We start from the raw sequence: 17959 nt of genomic DNA on the forward strand, positions 1-17959 counted from the left end.
TTACTGGTGTCCAGCTCGGTATGACTGTGACCAGGGGATCCTTTGTTAATGGGGTTGCGGAGGAAGCCTTGCAGATCACAAAAAATACTCAAACATTCAGTCATTGCATGCATTTTTTTTATGTATGTTTACAATTAACACTTATGGCTGCAAGAAATGATAGCGATAAGCATTACACAATTCCAGATACAACATGGAAAGCAGATATCAAATCATGTGTCAGTTTTCACTACCGAGCTTGTGGCAATCTTATGGGTACTTGTGTGGGTGGAGGAAGTTACACAAGCAAAGGTAATTACGTTTTTTTTTTTTTTTTTTTTTTTATCCTACTGCAGCACTAATGGCACTGAAGGGTGGCAAAAGTGCATCAAGTATCTGAGTTTGGGTACGCTGTTGAGTTTTTCTGGAGCCATCAAAAGGAAGGAAACAGATATGGAAGTGCTGTATGGAAGGGTTGAGTCACCTATTACAAATAATATCAAAGTAATCGTAATAACTAGCAGTAACTAGGCTGAGGCTGTTTCACTGTGCAGAGACACAAGGGCTGGCTCTGGTCGGTAAGCACCTGGATGGAAAATGAATCTGTGTAGATGCAGAAACTGTGAATTATGCTTTGGTGGAAAAGAAATTGCCAGAAATTGGACTTACAGATGATTCATACACTGTGAAACAACAAGAATTTTCTCCATTGCACTGAACTCTACATAAGATCATTCAGAGGAGTTCTACAAATGACCTGTAGCGGGCAGCAAAGCGCCTTTGCTGTGTGCGCTCTGCTGCAGATATCAGCAGAAGAAGAGGAAGAGGACTTTGGACATCTAGCTGCACACTGTTTGTTATTAGTTTTTGACGTGAAGGCATTATAAAACCATGGCAGCTGAAAAGGGGTAAGAATCGAATAGCCTATAAATTCAGCTTTATAGAAATGCAACTGACCTGTATTTTTTAAATTCGTAGCTATTAGGGACTTAATTATTTACCTCACTGTTATGAGAGCTACTGTAAATTTGTAGATCATAACTTTTAAAACGCTGTTGGGTGTATGATTTGAGATAGAATCATATCAGGACTTTGATTTTCTACTGACAAGAGTATTTTTTATTCTTTGTTTTCAGTGGCTGTGCAAAAGACTTTGCTGATTCTACCATCCATGTGGATGTCAAGGTAATGTGTTACTGCTTAAACATACATGTCCGTTTCAGCCCAGCCAGGGCCATTTCATTTTATCAACTGGTTGACCAGCACCTGCTCTGTGCACTGCCTCTTTTCTTATTGATACAGCTCACTGCACCGCTTCCTCACATTCATGCAGTGAATAACTGATGCATGTGCAAACTGATTTATGATCACTGATAAGGAGCAAGACTAAGCAGAGCTGGCCCCCACTTTGTCCACGCTCAGGATTATTATGGCAAGGTGTTGCAGAAAACCTCCGACTTGAAGAGCAATGCTTGTGTGGCACCAGCACAGCCCATCCCTGCCTTCATCCGCCAGGCTCTGAAGAAGGTTCACCCGGAAGTCACTGCCAGGTAAGTGGGCTACTATCGCACAGTTATGTGATAATCACCTGCAAAGGACTGGCGTAACACATTGAAACATAGTTACACACGTTCACACACATGTCTGACTTCCTCTGTTTGTGTTGAATCCCTGTGATGCCATCCCCTCCTCTCCAGGTACTACGGCTGTGGACTGGTGGTGCCAGAGTGCCTGGAGGGCAGCAGGATACTGGACCTGGGCAGTGGGAGTGGCAGGGACTGCTACATGCTGAGCCAGCTGGTGGGCGAGAGTGGCCATGTCACCGGCATCGACATGACTGAAGGCCAGGTACACCAGTACACCAGCATGACGAGCTGAGTAGCTGCTGTAGCGTCTGCCTCCATGAATGCCTCACATGTTCTTTGATAGGGGAATTATACATTTGCCAAAGTCAAGATAACAAGATTATTTTGGCAGCTGGGTGTTATTATATCATAAACACAAGCAGCGCTCTATCACATAGCTGCACTATAAAACACTGTTATAATTCACTCTGCCGTCACAGTGCTTTGTCATATAATGATGTAGATGTGGAAATTTCAGGCTAGACGAACCAGTGCTTACAGGCTCCTGACAACTGATTGATAGATAGATAGATAGATAGATAGATAGATAGATCTACTTTATTGATTCCAAACTTGAAAATTCTTGTGTTCCAGCAGCCGCTTGTCCAGACATTGCACAGGAACAATAGTAGGCTACACAAAATATACCTGTTAACACTAGGAGAAATATATATCTTAAAAAATTAAACACAACAAGTAACAAAATATAGTAGTTCAATACAAAGAATATAAGAAAAAAAAAAAACAACTTTGCATACCCTACCTTTTAAGAGTAAAAAAAAAAAAAGAATACTAAAATATAGCTATAGAATATGTATAGAACTTTCACCTTCGAACCTTTGCATAGACAATATGTATAATGAAATATATCTGCCAAATATCTATAGAATAGAATATGTATATATAGAATAGATGTAAGATATTACCGTATTGATCTGAATATAAGACGATATTTTTTCCATTGAAAATGCCCTGAAAAAACGCCCTCGTCTTATATTGGGGGTCTAAGCAAATACACATGTATTGTACTTGCATATGTTCCATGCTTGAACGTGTACACTTCCCCCGCTCTGGCACGGTTGGAAGGGGTGTGCTCCAGCACGGTACGGGCGTTCATGCACGAGCACATGAACGGTCACGCACGCAGCGCGCGAACGTGGATACAACGTAAATCATGCAACTTTCCTCCTGCCTCCGAAAAATCGTTTAATGCGAAGCGCGATTACCCGGTTGAATGTAGCAGCCAGCTGACATGCCGCTCCGGCTGTCAGTTGGACGCTTTCTGAAGTTACCTCCGAAACTGTCAAGGTAAATAAACATCCCTTAACCCTGGCTCTGAGTGCAATGTGAGACGGTGGCGGTCTCAGAAAGAAGAGCTAAAAAAAAAAAAAAAAATGCCCACAGCCAGAGAAGGGCTTTTCGTGGTCCAAAAACTGGTCGATTCAACGAGACTGACAGGAGGGTGTGCGATTTTGTGAATGAGAAACGTAGTGAAGGACTGCCCGTTACGAGGGCTGTGATGCAGCAAAAAGCACTTGAAGTTGCCACAGAGCTCAACATACCCCGCACTGAGTTTAAAGCTAGCATGGGCTGGTGTTGCAGAATGCAGTGGCAGATTTAAGAAATTTGGGACCCAAGGCAAAGGCAGGCATGGGGCCCTCTGAGATGAGAGGACAACACACAAAACAGGGGCCCCGAGACACACATAATACGATAAGCATTCTGCTGGCATTTTAGCAAAAGTATTTTAATCAAAAACATAATTAATGTGCGCAAATAAGTAATAACTGTATTAACCATAAGTGTATGAGGAGTTTTATGGGGCCCTCAGGAACTTGGGGCCCTAGGCCACCGCCTAGTTTTGCCTAATGGTAAGTCCGCTCCTGGCAGAATGTCCATATAAAAAGTATTTTTCCAAAAAAGGGTCTTGAAAAAGAGGGGTCGTCTTAAAATCAGGGTCGTCTTTTATTCGGGTCAATACGGTATATAGTTTATAATGTAATTTCCATGTGGCAGTAAATGTGTTGTGTTCTCTTAGCGTGATTAACTAATGCTGCTCAGTGCAGCTGTTCTCCTCCTTTGCACAAAGTTGACCACATTCTTTGTAACCTTCGTCTTTGCTCCTTTACACACAACAAAAACAAAAATCCAAAACAGTCCCAGTAGTCCAGGGCGTCCCGGTAGCTTACCTGGTAAGAATGCGTACTACCTGTACAAGTCCTGACTGCAGTGTATTGGGTTCGAATCCAACCCCAAGCCCTTTGCTGCATGTCATCACCTGCCTCTCCTGTCTCTCTTTACTGTGGCTATCAAATAAAGCAGAAATGCCAAAAAAAAAATCTTTTAAAAAAATTCCCAAAACCCACACAGCTCTAGGGCCTGCCCTCATCACCCAACGGAATGAAACGCAACAACAGCTGCCTCATTAGATATGCGGGATGCTGTTGCTGTCCAGCTGCATCACGACTGTCACCACTCTAGTTTTTATTAGATACCTCCTCGTCCTGAGTTAAACAGCGCGCCAAAAACCATAATGTTAGCATGTCTGTAACTTGTGCAATGGTGTGACACAGCCGCGGTAACCTGATTGTGGAAAGTGGCTTCTGACACAAGTCTTTGTTCTTTTATAGCTTGAAGTGGCCAGGATGTATTTGGACTACCACATGCAGGAGTTTGGCTACAAGAAACCCAATGTTAGTTTTGTCCAAGGCTACATTGAGGCTCTAACAGAGGCTGGGCTTGAAGAGAGCTCTTTTGATATCATCATGTAAGATTTGACACTATACTTTGAGCTGAATCTTCTGTCTCTCTCTTAATATGATATAGTACATGACAGGGGTTCTCAACCTGCGGTCTGGGGACCCCCAGGGGTCCTTGAGTGGGTTCCAGAAAAATGGGGAATACTTTAATTTTACTGTTATGTTATTGACTAAAGCTAGCCCAATGAGAGAATGTATAAGAATGACTACTCAGTTCATAGGTCTCACACTCTTCACTGTCAATCTGCCAATCCGCCAATCCGCAGTACAGTTATGAAATAACTGACAAATACATGTCTTAGGCCTGTTGTGTATCAATTTGGGGCTCCTTGATACCAAATAAGATGAGAACTTCTGCTATATGATATAGATAGTTAACAAAATCATTTGATTTTCCATTGTCTCGTAGTTCCAACTGTGTGGTGAATCTCTCTCCAGACAAGAAGCGGGTGCTGAGGGAAGCCTACCGTACGCTCAAGGTACACCCTGACTTACCTTTGGCCTCTTAATCTCTTTCTAATCAATTGGCACATATGAGAAAGCAGTGGAATGCCTCTGCAAAAGTCAAAAAGCATCAAGTTACATATGATATTAATCCTATTAAGCTGTTTAGTTTGCACAAACGTTCTCTACATTCACTGCTCCATGGGTGCTGATTAGGATGGTGGTGAGCTGTACTTCAGTGATGTCTACAGCAGTGGAAGACTACCAGATGAAATTAAAAATCACAAAGTCCTATGGGGTGAGTCAGATTAATATCCTACTGCCCTAAAAGATCACACACTCCTCCCAAAACAAACATGAGGAAACATGAGGCAAGCAGCATGAAGTGATAAGAATGTTGTTTATGTTGACAGGTGAGTGTATTGGTGGGGCTCTTTGGTGGGAGGATCTCCTGCTGCTGGCCGAGCAGGTGGGCTTCAGCCCCCCGCGGCTGGTCACAGCCAGTCTCATTACCGTGGACAACAAGGAACTGCAGGACATTTTGGGTGAGACATGTTTTTTTTTTATATATATACATGCATGTTTATTTGTGAATGTTTGTAATTATTTTTCAACTTAATGTGGATTGCACCATTAAGGAATACATTTTACACAGTATTGAAAATTACCAGGTTCTGCTGCACCAAACTTTAAAGCTATTTCAGGCTGAACTTGCTCTTAGAAATCTCAGTGCAATTTTTAATTTAAACCTTGATAAATTTAATCTATTTTCATCCAAAACTATTGACACCAGTTAAAACTTTGAACAGGGGTTAACTTCAAACTGACAGTTGAAGTGGTATATCTTTCAAAACTGCAACATTCTTGATGTTGGTGGAGGAAAATGATGAATCAGTTCCTTGATGAAAAATAAGGAACCAATTAAATCCAGTTAAGATTAAAGGTAATGCCCGTGTTTTATATTCTTCCAGCGGCGTAAGTTTTAGTAAGTCTCTTCCTTTGTCCTGCTGACCTGTTATAGGCACTGACAAAGGAAGCCAGGCATGATCCTTTTTTCTTGACAGTGACAACTGTTTTCCAAAATCCCCTTTATGACCACAAGATTTTTCTCAAAATTTAAAATTGAGTTTCTCTGACAGCTGATTTTAGGAACAGGGCAACATTGTAATGTTTGAGCAAAAAATATTCTTATTAAATTACAACAGCATGCAAGAAGCCTGGGACCATTTTTTGTAGTTATAACTAAAGCACATTATAATAATATATATTATTGTGATATTATAATTTAAATTGTGCAACAGTTCATTTTTAAATTTAGGTCTACCACCTATTGGACATAGTTTTACAAAACTTAGTCTTATACTGTGTTTAAACTGCAGTATAACTTTGCCCAATAGACTTTTGTGAATTTATGAATTAACCATTGAGGCATTATAGATTATAGTATTTACATTGACTTATTTTGGGCGTTCATTAATTCTGTTTTCCCTGTTTTGGTGGCACAGGGGAATTCAAGTTTGTCTCTGCTACATACCGCCTGTTCAAGGTCCCTAAAGGCAGCACCAAGGCCTGTCAAGTCATATACAATGGCAGCATTACAGGAGTAGAGGACAGCTTCCACTTTGACTCTCAGTACACCTTCAAGGTCAGAAGCTGCTGCAGCAGGACTGTGCTGTAGCTCAAGCTGCTAAATGTCTTTTGCACATGTAAGCAAATCACATTGAGTGTGGTTGTATTTCACAGGTGGATGATGTAGTGCAGGTGGACGACGAGGTGGCCAGCATCCTGAGCCACTCCAGATTTGCTGAGGAGTTCACTTTCCAACCACCAGGAGCCCCCTGTGAGCCCTGCCGAGTCAAGCCTAAGGTCAGCGTGCTATAACCATCCTCTTGAGTCACAGCTAAATTCCTGGATGTGGAAATGTGTTTGCTTGATTTCTCTTCGAGCACTAGAGGTCAGTGTGTTTGTAGTGTGAATTTCCTGTGTGCGACACACCCAGAGAACCCTGCTGTCTAACTATGCATGGAGCCACACATGCACGGAGATGTTTGCCTCCACACACACTTGCACATACCGCCTCAAACATATATATACACACACACATTTCACACGCACAAGGTCAAGCAGCTGTCTTGGAGTCATAACTAGACTGTGGAGTCATGCTGGGAAACCTTGAACAGGAAGGAATGTTCTCCTCTCAGCTAATGGAATGCCATCTTATCAGTTCTCATGGTCGTTCTGTGCACACACATACATCTGCAAACAACACTATACATTTATCATCATGCACCCTAATCCCTAATTCACTGATGATACTTTCATTCTGCAGTTAGGAGGTTTCCATTTGTTGCAATTGGACACAGAATGAAGAAATCTTAGTGATTAATCTAAATCTATCCCAGGTCCCACCTTTGGACTTTCTCTTTGGAGTGAAATCGAGCTTGAGATATTTTTCTTCTAATCAATGCAGCCAACAGGTGATAATAGTAATAAAAAGCCTTTGGTCTTGTTCTTGCTGTGTGCAAAAGCCTAGCTACTGTGAAATGGTGATATAATGAACAACCAATATCTGATAAAAGCTGCTGAGCCATAAGTCAGTAGTCATAAATTGAATGGCTTAATGTAAAGCACTATTTATCCTTCTGCATAGTATATACAAGCCTGTTCACTGGTAGTGGAGAAGAGAGGGCACCTGAGATACAGCAGAAAAAGTAGTGCATGTATGAGCATTCATGTGAATTCACTTTCCAATATTTAAGTATCTGCGAAATGTTTTGGAGAAACTGTGGATTCAACATGGAATACTTTAATGGATGTGGTTATGGGTTTGGAATTCCTAATGATTTCTCTGTTGATTTGTTCACGCAGACAGGCACTGTGAATCCTTTTGAGCTGATCCAGCAGCTGGGGACAGGAAGTCCAGGTTCAACCACAGGGGGATGCTGCGGCACACGGTCTACTGCCTGCTGCACATGATAGGGGGGAGAGAGACAGCACAGACAAATGAAGGCCCAACATCATACTGTGTGTGCAAAATGACAGCAGTTCAAATGTATGGGATTTATTGTGCCTTTTGTGTTTGTTGTTATAATGTGTTATATTAACAATTCAATAATGAAAAGGATGACTTTTCCACAGATAAGTACGTGGGTGGGGTGCTCAGGATGCCCAGTAGTTATCTGAACTGTACAACTGCCAATTACATTCCTACACATGGAAAAAAAAATGTGCACTAACTTCATGAACCTTTCATAAATCACATGAAAGCTTTACATCAAGGCAAAGTCCAAACACTTAATTGTGCAGCTTCAGAATATTTTAGAAATCTGTAATGATATCACAAACTGGAAAACATTGAGCTTACCATTTTGCACTTTTTATCCTTCTTCTTGGAATGAAATTTCTTTTCATTTGCTTGTGATGTTTGTACACTGAGTTTGATATCTGTGCCATCCACACCTGCATCATGTAGCCTTTGCCTGACAAATGTCAGTACCGTCATAACCCTGATGTGATGAATTTGTGTGGATGGGTCATTAGTCATTTCTGTGCATAGTGTGAACATTGTGACATTATCTTAATTTGAGCTAAGAGTTACAGCTGTTTTAATAAACATTGCAGTCACAGTTGAAATTCCAATCATAATCATAATAAAAGACTGTGTTCTTTATCTTGGCAGAATTGTGAATTCTTTAATGCCACACTTTCTCTGTGGGATCTTTTTAAGCATGGCACAAATGGACAAACGAATGGAAGCTGCCTATTTGACATGCAAGAACTTTTACAACATGCATAGTAAACCTTCAGCCACTGGTAGTGAGACACCAGCTCTCCATCTGTTAAACACTATGGGGAATATAGCTTTGAGTTCTCTGGAGGAGGATAGAGGAAAACCAGCAGATGCCCCAGCTGTCACACACAAATTCACTTCACTTACATTGGCTGTCACCTATAGTAGAATATATCTGAGAAAGTCACGAGGAGAGCCCTGTCTTTCTCTCTTAACATGAGGTACCCTTGTTTTGGAATTTGATTCGCTGAAGAGGCTGCGGACGCCCCGCCCACTGGTCAACTCCTGCACACGATTGGACACCACCGTCGCCTGTCTCGGGGACATCAGGAGAGGCACGAGTTCGCCCATTGCCTGCGCTCGGGAGTCATCAGTATCGGACGCGTAGTGGAAACAAGCAGGTCCCGATGCACAAGTCACGGCAACCCTCGGCGGAGATGAAGGCGGACTCCGATTGGCTCTGATTTTTAAAAGCCTTTTTCATTCAGGAGGTTGCTTGCCCGTTATCAATATGGCAGAGCCGTCATCCCCAGTACCCACCGCTGCAAAAATGGCGTCACTTAGCCGGGTTCGAGCTCTGACGATGATTTTCTTAACTGTCACTGGCTGTTTTGTCATCCCGACAAGTGGCAAGGAAGGGTCCGAGGAGACGGTCATCATTGGGCTCCGACTGGAGGACACGGACGACATTTCTTTCATGGATAGGGGCTACCTGCGGGTGAGTGAACGGTCTCGGGTGAAATTAAGGGTGTACGGGCAAAACATAAACAACGAGACGTGGTCCAAAATTGCTTTTACGGAACACGAGCGGACCCGAGCGATAGGGAACATTGACAGCTCCTCGGGGGATAACCAGAGCCAAGAGGACACGTCTGGCTTGCATCCCTGCGGTATTAGGACTTCGGATATAATTATATTGCCCAACATCATCTTAAATCGCAAGACGTCTGGAATAGTTGAAATTGAGGTCAAACCTCTACGAAAGACGGAAAGGAGTAAAGCGTATTACCTTTGCATCGCCACCTCGACTCCGGCCGTGGCTGGGATGCATGACCCGTGGACGGAGAACACCTGGATCTATCACGACGGGGATGACACCAAAGTGATAGTGGTGGAGGAGAAAAAGTTTCTGCTGCCTTTCTGGCTCCAGGTCATCTTCATCTCCATGTTGCTGTGCCTGTCGGGCATGTTCAGCGGGTTGAACTTGGGGCTGATGGCTCTGGACCCCATGGAGCTGCAGATAGTGCAGAATTGTGGCACCGAAAGGGAGAAGAATTACGCCAAAAAAATAGAGCCCGTCAGGAGCCAAGGGAATTACTTGCTTTGTTCACTTCTCCTCGGAAACGTGCTGGTGAATACCACGCTGACCATCTTGCTGGATGATATCGCTGGTTCTGGGTTGATAGCGGTGGTCATGTCCACCATTGGAATAGTCATCTTTGGAGAAATAGTGCCCCAAGCCATCTGCTCCAGACACGGCCTGGCCGTCGGCGCAAACACAATATTCCTCACCAAGTTTTTTATGCTGCTCACTTTCCCTGCTTCCTACCCTGTGAGCAAACTGTTAGATTATCTGCTGGGCCAGGAGATTGGAACCGTGTACAACAGGGAGAAGCTTTTGGAGATGCTGCGCGTCACGGACCCCTATAACGATCTGGTGAAGGAGGAGTTGAACATCATCCAGGGCGCGCTGGAGCTTAGGACTAAAACCGTGGAGGACGTGATGACGCCGCTGAGAGATTGCTTCATGATCCCCGGCGATGCCACCCTCGATTTTAACACCATGTCCGAGATCATGAAGAGCGGCTACACGCGCATCCCCGTCTTCGAGGGCGAGAGGTCCAACATTGTGGACCTACTTTTCGTCAAGGACCTGGCGTTCGTGGACCCAGATGATTGTACCCCGCTCAAAACCATCACAAAGTTTTACAGTCACCCGTTGCATTTTGTGTTCAATGACACCAAGTTGGACGCAATGCTGGAGGAGTTTAAAAAAGGTGAGCTCGTTTGCTGTGCGTAAATTACTCTCTCTTGCGTTTATTTCAGGATTCAGTGGCTCCTGAGAATAATATGAACAGTTTAATTCATCTAACCTGAATTCTTCCCCTTTCCCAGTGTATATCCTGCTACCAGTGTGCATCAGTAATAACATCCACATCCTCCCTGTCAACATTATGTCTGATAACAGTGATTGTGAATGTCAAGCAAAGCTCTCCTCAGCCAGGTCACTCAAGTCAGATAGAAACTTTACTCAAGAGAAGCATGGAGTTTGATGTCTCCTGACCCTCAAGTGACAAAGGTCATCGCACAAAGCTTTGCCCTTCAGGAATGATGGAGGATTGTCAGGTGAGTTATGTAATAGCAGTGATGCTACAGCATGAGGAGGGAAGAGTTGCACGGTGGTCACTGAAAGGTCAAGGTGTGCGAGTGACCCAGAGATGTTTAGAAAAATCTTGAAACCTGATTTTCAGGAATGAAAGGAGGAGGAGAATTCTTGCCCCCCCACCCCTCCTCTCAAGATTTCACAAGAAACTCCAGGTACTAAAGGAAAAGGAGGAGGAGGAGGAGGAGGAGGAGAAGGAGGAGGGGTGTGTGTGTTTTGGCACTTGGCACCCTTATCTGGTCTGCCTCACAGAGCAGCCACATCAGGAGTGAGGTGCACTTGCCACGGCCTCTCTGGTTACTTCCTGTAAAGGGGAGGGAAAGGGGATGTTGTTATCTCTCTCCATCACTTCCATTCCGTGTTAATGTTCACACGGCTCTCTTTCTCCCCCCTCTCTGTCTCACCTGTGCTTTCCTTCTCTCACCTCGCTCTCCTCTCCCTCGGATCTCTCCATTCATTCAGCTTTTTGCTCTTTTCCCTCCCTCCATCCCCTGTCTCTCTCCCTCCATCACACTCTCTCTCTCTCTCTCTCTCTCTCTCTCTTTCCTTCTCTCTGATTTGTGAATGCATTAGGACATGTGGGAATGGTGCAACGGCGGTGCTAAGGTTATCAGGTGGGGGCATCTTGTTTGAGAACCTGCTTAAATCCCTCTCTCCCTCTCTTGTGCTTGCCTCTGAGTGATGGTGGCGATAACTCCTTTTGTCCAGCCCCTGGAATGCAGTCGTGTGGATAATGAATAACAGCCTCTAACACCCTCAAGCCCCCTGTGTGCTCTGTGTGTGTGTGTATGCGCATGGCATTTGAGAAAGATATTTACCTCACCCACACTTTACCTGATGTTTTGCATAGCTACCCCTCTCTTTGTTGCCTCTGACTAAGTTATTACTGGCACACTGTTTGCAGAGTTGGGGCTGGATTCTCATTTGTTTGTAATGACAAATGCCCAAACATTCAGTCAGGAGTCGCCCAGTAACACTTGGATGCAAAGGGGCCTGTCGACAGTACCAAGTGGGCAGCATTTGATTAAGCAATTTTTACAACATGAAAAAAGAGAAAGGCATGAGTGGTCTTTATAACTTTTGCTTTTCTTTTAAGAGGATTAATCGGGACACAAACAAAACAAATCAGTGAGCTCCATTACTTAAAATTATGTCTAGTTCTCCAAGCCAAATTAGAATTACATAATATTCTATTAAGGGATTTTGTTTTGCTTTCATCACAGAAAATTTACACACATAAACTAGCAGCAGAGACACAGTTCTCTCCAATGGGAATAAGAATAACATAATGTCCAAATATGACCCCTTTAGTATCTCTCACTTCATTTACCATGGACAGCTACCTTGTTAAAGCTGACCATGGTTTATCAACTCATGGGTGAAACTTTCTTTTGAAGTGCTATCACTGTAAAATGTTCATTGAACTTTTTAGCTTTGTGTGTGTAGGAAAGTGGCTGTAAGAATAAAACACTGAGAAAGAGTCCACCCATATTAGGTTTTTCAGCAGACTTCCAGCATTCAAAATTGAAAGCTGTGCCATGCAGAATTAGCTTGAATTCCTGTGACACAAACCACAGTTTCTTCTAGAACAGGATTCATGATTATCAGTGTTCAGTTTTGGAAGCTGTCAGAGGGGTTCAGCTCATGAATGTGAATAATTGCACTGATGCAGGACAAGGCAGTGACCAGTCACAGTCCGTTTCATCTCCTTCATTTGTTATAACCTACAAAACTGCCTCTACTCAGGGCTGGACAGTAATTCAATATAAACATTTATCACCATTAAATAGGAACCTACTGTGATAGATAATGTTATTGAGTTATCCTGTTACACAGCTCTTCTCTAAATGAATGAGAAACAGCATGTACAAATTCACAAAAAGAAATCAGAAACAAATTAGACATATTATTTAAAAACTCAGTTTTTGTCAACATTATATTACCATGCAGTCAATGCGGTTAACGTTAATCTCATTATTTAACTGATTATTCTCATCATTTATCTCATTATATGTTTGGCAGGAATCAATATGGATTAAGATATTTGTGAATGGGGTGTAAGTGCAATCTCTGGGTTCCTGCTGCTGGCCCCGTTCCAGGGGGAATTCGCCTTCAGCTTCTCATGGAAGTCATAAGCAACTGTTTTAGGGAGGGCCACCGGGTCAAAGTTTCCCGTCAATCTGGCTCTGTTCGCAGCGCACACTCAGTTCAAAGTGCTTTGTATTGTAAGTCATTGTTAATTAATTTGATGCCGCTTGTGGAGCTGCACAGTCGTCTGAAGTCTGGTACAAAAAAAGAAACAGTGTGCCGGAGCACCTAGGAAGCCTGCGACATTGTTTCACATTTGATCTGGACTTTTGAGAGATTTTGTAATTGCCAGGCTATTTCTCGGGATATTTGTGGATTTATAGAGGATGCTTTTACTCGCGTATAACCAACCTCACAACACCCCGTAATTTACTCATTCATTCATTCATTAAGGCTTACTTTGGCTGAGCAAGATAATCCACTCAGTAATAACAGTGAACTAGTACTGCCGCAAGAGAAAGGAAAGCAGAGATGAAAGCTGCTCAAAACTCAGAATGGAAACTCTGGAGTGTCAAGCACTGAGGATACATTGTATTTTTTAGGTGAGCTCGGTGTCTGCTTTAGGCATTTCAGATGCACATTGTGGTATTATAGCGATTAAATCTTTAGCACCAAACAGATCTGGATCTTTACCGCCATTTTCATTCTGGGGCCTTTTAATTGAGACAGACACCCTTCTGGAAACTTCTGACCCTTCATTAATTGCTCTCCGTCTGTGATTGCAACAATTACTGTCATCCAGGGGCTGCTTGTCAAGCTGCAGGTTTACTGAGTTTTTAGGTTTTAATGAGTGGGTCAGTGTGTCCATTTGGGACCAAACCAAGTTGCACGCACAGAAAGGGCAAATCAGCTGCCCTTCCAAGTTTTAGTCATGTCTGAAATTCCTTCAGTGGAAATAAAACTTGTTAACTCACTACTATACACTGCAGCTGGTCTTTTTGAGGGAGGGTGACTATTAGAAAGTTGCTGTGTGGATGTTTTCGATGGAGCTGGCAAAGTGGAGAAATGCTACTGCTTTATCAGGTTATGCACAGGTGTTCTTCCCCAGCATTCGGCGCTTTCTGCCCCTTGGGGAAGGCATGTCACTTGTCTAACTTGAATAAGGAAGGGGGACTGGGACTTTACCCAACAGAGGCAGAGGAAGCTTTTTTCCCCAACAGCCTGCTGTCCCTCTGCCGTACTAACACAGGACACACAGACGCACGCATTGAATTTAGCTGATTTATCCTCATCCCTGAACTCTGTAACTTTGGTGTATAAATTTGTTCACATCCAGCACTGTGTATCAGTAGTATAAATTGTGTTTTTATTCAGTTATGACAGGTGTCTGAGCCACCATCCTTATGTAACAGTTCCCTCCAACATTCTTTTAAGAGCCTCAGTTTTTTTTTGTCTTTGTTAGCAGTTTTTTATTAATCATTTGCAACACTATTGAATATCGTATTGGTAAATGACCAGTGAGAGTGACTGAAAGCACTGAAGATACTTTGTCTTGTGTTCAATCAGTGTGTCATAGCCGAGGGTATATGTGCTTCACTCTTCTTTGAGAGCAAGGTCCCTGGTGTAAAAAGGCCTACATGAGGCCTGGCACGTCTTGAACTAGTTCCCCGCTTTCTGCAATATAGGCCAATCTATGCTTAATTCAGATTCAACAGCCTCCGCAGGCTCCTTGCTCAGTACTTTGTCTTAAAGTGAAACTCATTTCTTTTGTGTCTTTCACTTGGCCTTGCTGAAATAACGACAGCAGCTTCTTCAAATGTTTTTTATTCTTTCAGGACGTTTGCTGGTAGCGTATCATAGCAAATATCTAGAGAGCTTGTCGGAGTTTTTGCCTGGTAACCCTTGGTGCTAACGCTGGAATAAGTGTTGGGATTAAATGGCGTCATGTTGGCAAGAAAAGTTATGTTTCCTGGTGAGGGATACCCCTTTGAACACAGCAAGACTGCTCCTGCAGGCCGTTCACTTTATCAGGACTGATTACTTTGAATCAAAGGTTGTCTGCTTTTTTACATTACTCTGTGATACAGAGGACAGCAGCAGTAATAGACTACCTCTAGAAGAGAGTGTAATTTTGATGCAAAATGAACAGTAGTAGTGGCATGTGACTAGTGCAGGGTTTGGTAAGAACATGCACTGACTTTGGGTAATACAAGTATTGTCTTACTTTAACTCCTGGTCTTCCTTGTCCAAGTTTGTTGTGTTAAATGACTGGCTTTTGAATTGGCCTACATTCTTCAAATTCTGGTACAACATGGAGTAGGCCTTTAAGACCCGATTAGTACCACAATTCAGGAGTGTGAATCTAGACGCAGTGCATTCCCAAAGCCTGTCTGATCTGGCATTATGTCTTTTCTTTACATTTCACATGTTCACGCACCCCATACCATGCTTACCATTATCATTCAGATACACCACAGCATGGCCTCAACTCCTCAGATTTGCCATTCAGAGATCTCTATTCTAAAATGTACGATTGATATGAAATTGATATGATTTGTTTGTCTGTAGCTCCGAGCATATTCAGGTAGGTTATGTCATTATGCAGTAATGCTCTACAACTCCAGCTTTCGCGGTCCAGCATACAAACAAGCGGGTCAGTGTCAGCTCGCTGCATTTGGCAATAGTTGTAAAATGTTTTAGCCTTCAAATTTGCCCCACTTGGCAAACCCAATCGTAGCGGGGAAAGGTGCAATAGAAAATAGAATGTTTGCCATGTCTATTCAACAAGCCACAATGAGGCTCCTGTTGCCTTAAAAACGAGATATTATGAAACCTTATGAATTGCGGATTGTCTGAAACTTCCTTTATGAGGGGCTTTTGATGTAAACCTCCATGGCCCTGTTTTCCTCTCCACCGGCAAAGGACTACTTGTATGTGACGCTGATACATCACTAGACTGATTATAGTAGATGCTTTTATGATTGACTCCTGAGATTTTTTTTATTACAGTCAGTTAAGAACAAGTCTCATACCCAGGGAGTGGCTAAGATATCAACTATATCTCCTTTGTCTGAGGTACATGTTGAACAAAACTTTTGAGTAGAGCGTGGGAGGGGGGAGGTAGATTTTGGTATTTAAGAGAAGGCACTACTTTTGGCTGTCCTTGAAGGAAAGCCTGTATTAAATGCTTGTTTCGATGTAGGCTATATCCTAACATGAACTCGTCTATGTGGTTCACCAAGGGATCTATATCCCTTCAGTGCTGAATATGGCATATGGATCCCCTTAATACTTCATTCCAGGATTTAGTTGGGGTTTTGCATATAATTTTCACATCTTGATTTTCACTGGAGCATGACTGTATGGCATTTTTCTGTTTGCCTACATAAAAATGCACCGCTGGCTTACATCAGACATTAAGGGATTGAACATGACTCAGGGCTACTGATGCGTACAGTCTCAAGCTGTCATAATCACCACAGGGATCAAATGAGTCTTTTTGCAACACAGTTGTGGATGTCTGTAATGCTTCACATCGTCACATTTCATGAACTTGATCAGTGAGTCATTAGTCACTCTCATTTCCTGTAATCTCTGAGGTTGGTCATTCCTGGAGTAGGGCTTTGGGAGTTTTGTGTTGTGGATGTAAGTAAGGAGCTGAGTCTGCTTCCAGCACAAGTTGCCTAGGATCTGTAGCCATGCACTATTGAGACAAGCGTTATTATGCAATCCAGAATGCAGCCACCCCCACGTTCCCTTTTAATAAGCTGTTTCCCAAAACAGAGATCATACTGGACCTGTGTGCTTTTTAAACCTTTGAAAGGGAATAAAAAAACATTAACACGTTAGATGGACTTTATAATCAATAAAATGAAACAGCTTTTACCATGAGCACAAAAGAGATGTTTGTGCACTGCTTTGTGCATCTGGTATTGGAAATTTTTGCGTGGCCTTTCGTTTGTTATCTTCTGTATGGATGCCATGTTTTCTGTGTTTGGTCTGTTGAGGTTTTCCTTTCACATTTAAATCAGTTGAAGTAACAAAGTTTGTGTTCGGTTACAAGTAGACTTGAATCTGAATAGAGTTCACTGAGTGTGGGACGGTGCTCGAGATGTACAATTTACAGATTGGATGCTTCTTTTGCTGTCAGAGTGAGATCTACTGTACTTTGTGGACTTTGTGGGGTTGGCATGAGGCTTGAAAATCTGTGAAAGTTTGTTGGCTTGAATAAAAAAAAATAAAATGAGTCCTTAAATGTTTTTTGAGAATGAGCAGATGCCCTTGAAAGTAGGCCTACTTGATTTTTTAAAATTAAGATATGGCACCTAAATTCATCAGTATGCCTCAGCTCACTGCACCTCTCTGCATTCCTCTCCACTCAATACTTCACATCCTGAGAGAAAACACACTGATAGAGATTTAGTTTTACACTGAATGATTCCACAAGGATTGCTTGACAAGCTTAGACGTGAAAGATGAGATCTGTATGACAATTTCATTTTGAGAAATGTCATTTCTCCCACCACAATTTGCCAATCTTGAGTCCTTCAATTTTCTGAAAAAAGTCTTGAAACTCATTGAAAAGTCCTTAAATTTGATGGCCAAGTGAGTGTGGGAATCCTGCATACAATACGTAGTTGTTTGCTGACACAAAATGATCTTCATTGTGTCACCACAGTAACATATCTGAACAACCGATTATGTCCATATCCTCACAAAATCACAGATTTGGAGGTGGGACAAAATATTCTCCCTCTCCCCATATGGGGAGCAGTAACAAATGTTAATGTTAATGCAAACCAAAAGTTAAGTGGTATCATCCTCTAAGGTGGTGCAAGGATTTTTATTCACTCTTTCCCCTTAAACTTAATTTTTTAATGTTCTTTGTGTCTCTGGTGAGGGCAAAATGACATGGAAATGATTGTTTGGAATGCAGTCATGTCTTCAAGAT

At 42.5% G+C, this 17959-nt stretch overlaps 2 protein-coding genes across 3 annotated transcripts in view; both read left to right on the top strand.

Moving 5' to 3' along the window:
* Nucleotides 1–767: 767 nt before the first annotated feature.
* Nucleotides 768–8477, top strand: as3mt (arsenite methyltransferase). Its single transcript, XM_030053987.1, has 11 exons — nucleotides 768–887; nucleotides 1116–1164; nucleotides 1402–1529; nucleotides 1677–1827; nucleotides 4235–4371; nucleotides 4773–4842; nucleotides 5024–5105; nucleotides 5221–5352; nucleotides 6313–6452; nucleotides 6551–6673; nucleotides 7676–8477. The coding sequence occupies exons 1-11, from the start codon at nucleotides 871–873 to the stop codon at nucleotides 7781–7783; spliced, it is 1137 nt and encodes a 378-aa protein (XP_029909847.1). The 5' UTR covers nucleotides 768–870; the 3' UTR covers nucleotides 7784–8477.
* A 499-nt stretch (nucleotides 8478–8976) lies between these two features.
* The window catches only part of cnnm2b (cyclin and CBS domain divalent metal cation transport mediator 2b), a 39668-nt gene continuing 30685 nt past the window's right edge, over nucleotides 8977–17959 (top strand). For both annotated transcript variants that reach the window (XM_030065468.1, XM_030065476.1), the window contains exon 1: nucleotides 8977–10594. In XM_030065468.1, the coding sequence (XP_029921328.1) occupies nucleotides 9109–10594 (1486 nt within the window). In that variant the 5' untranslated portion in view covers nucleotides 8977–9108. The remainder of the gene's footprint in view (nucleotides 10595–17959) is intronic.

This window comes from Myripristis murdjan, chromosome 1 (assembly GCF_902150065.1).
Source record: "Myripristis murdjan chromosome 1, fMyrMur1.1, whole genome shotgun sequence".
NCBI lineage: Eukaryota > Metazoa > Chordata > Actinopteri > Holocentriformes > Holocentridae > Myripristis > Myripristis murdjan.

Excerpts from the sequence above, each read along its gene's own strand:
- as3mt (XM_030053987.1), top strand. Across the intron at positions 1,530-1,676 it reads CACCCGGAAGTCACTGCCAG|GTACTACGGCTGTGGACTGG; the intron begins GTAAGTGGGCTA and ends CCTCCTCTCCAG. Across the intron at positions 6,453-6,550 it reads ACTCTCAGTACACCTTCAAG|GTGGATGATGTAGTGCAGGT; the intron begins GTCAGAAGCTGC and ends TGTATTTCACAG.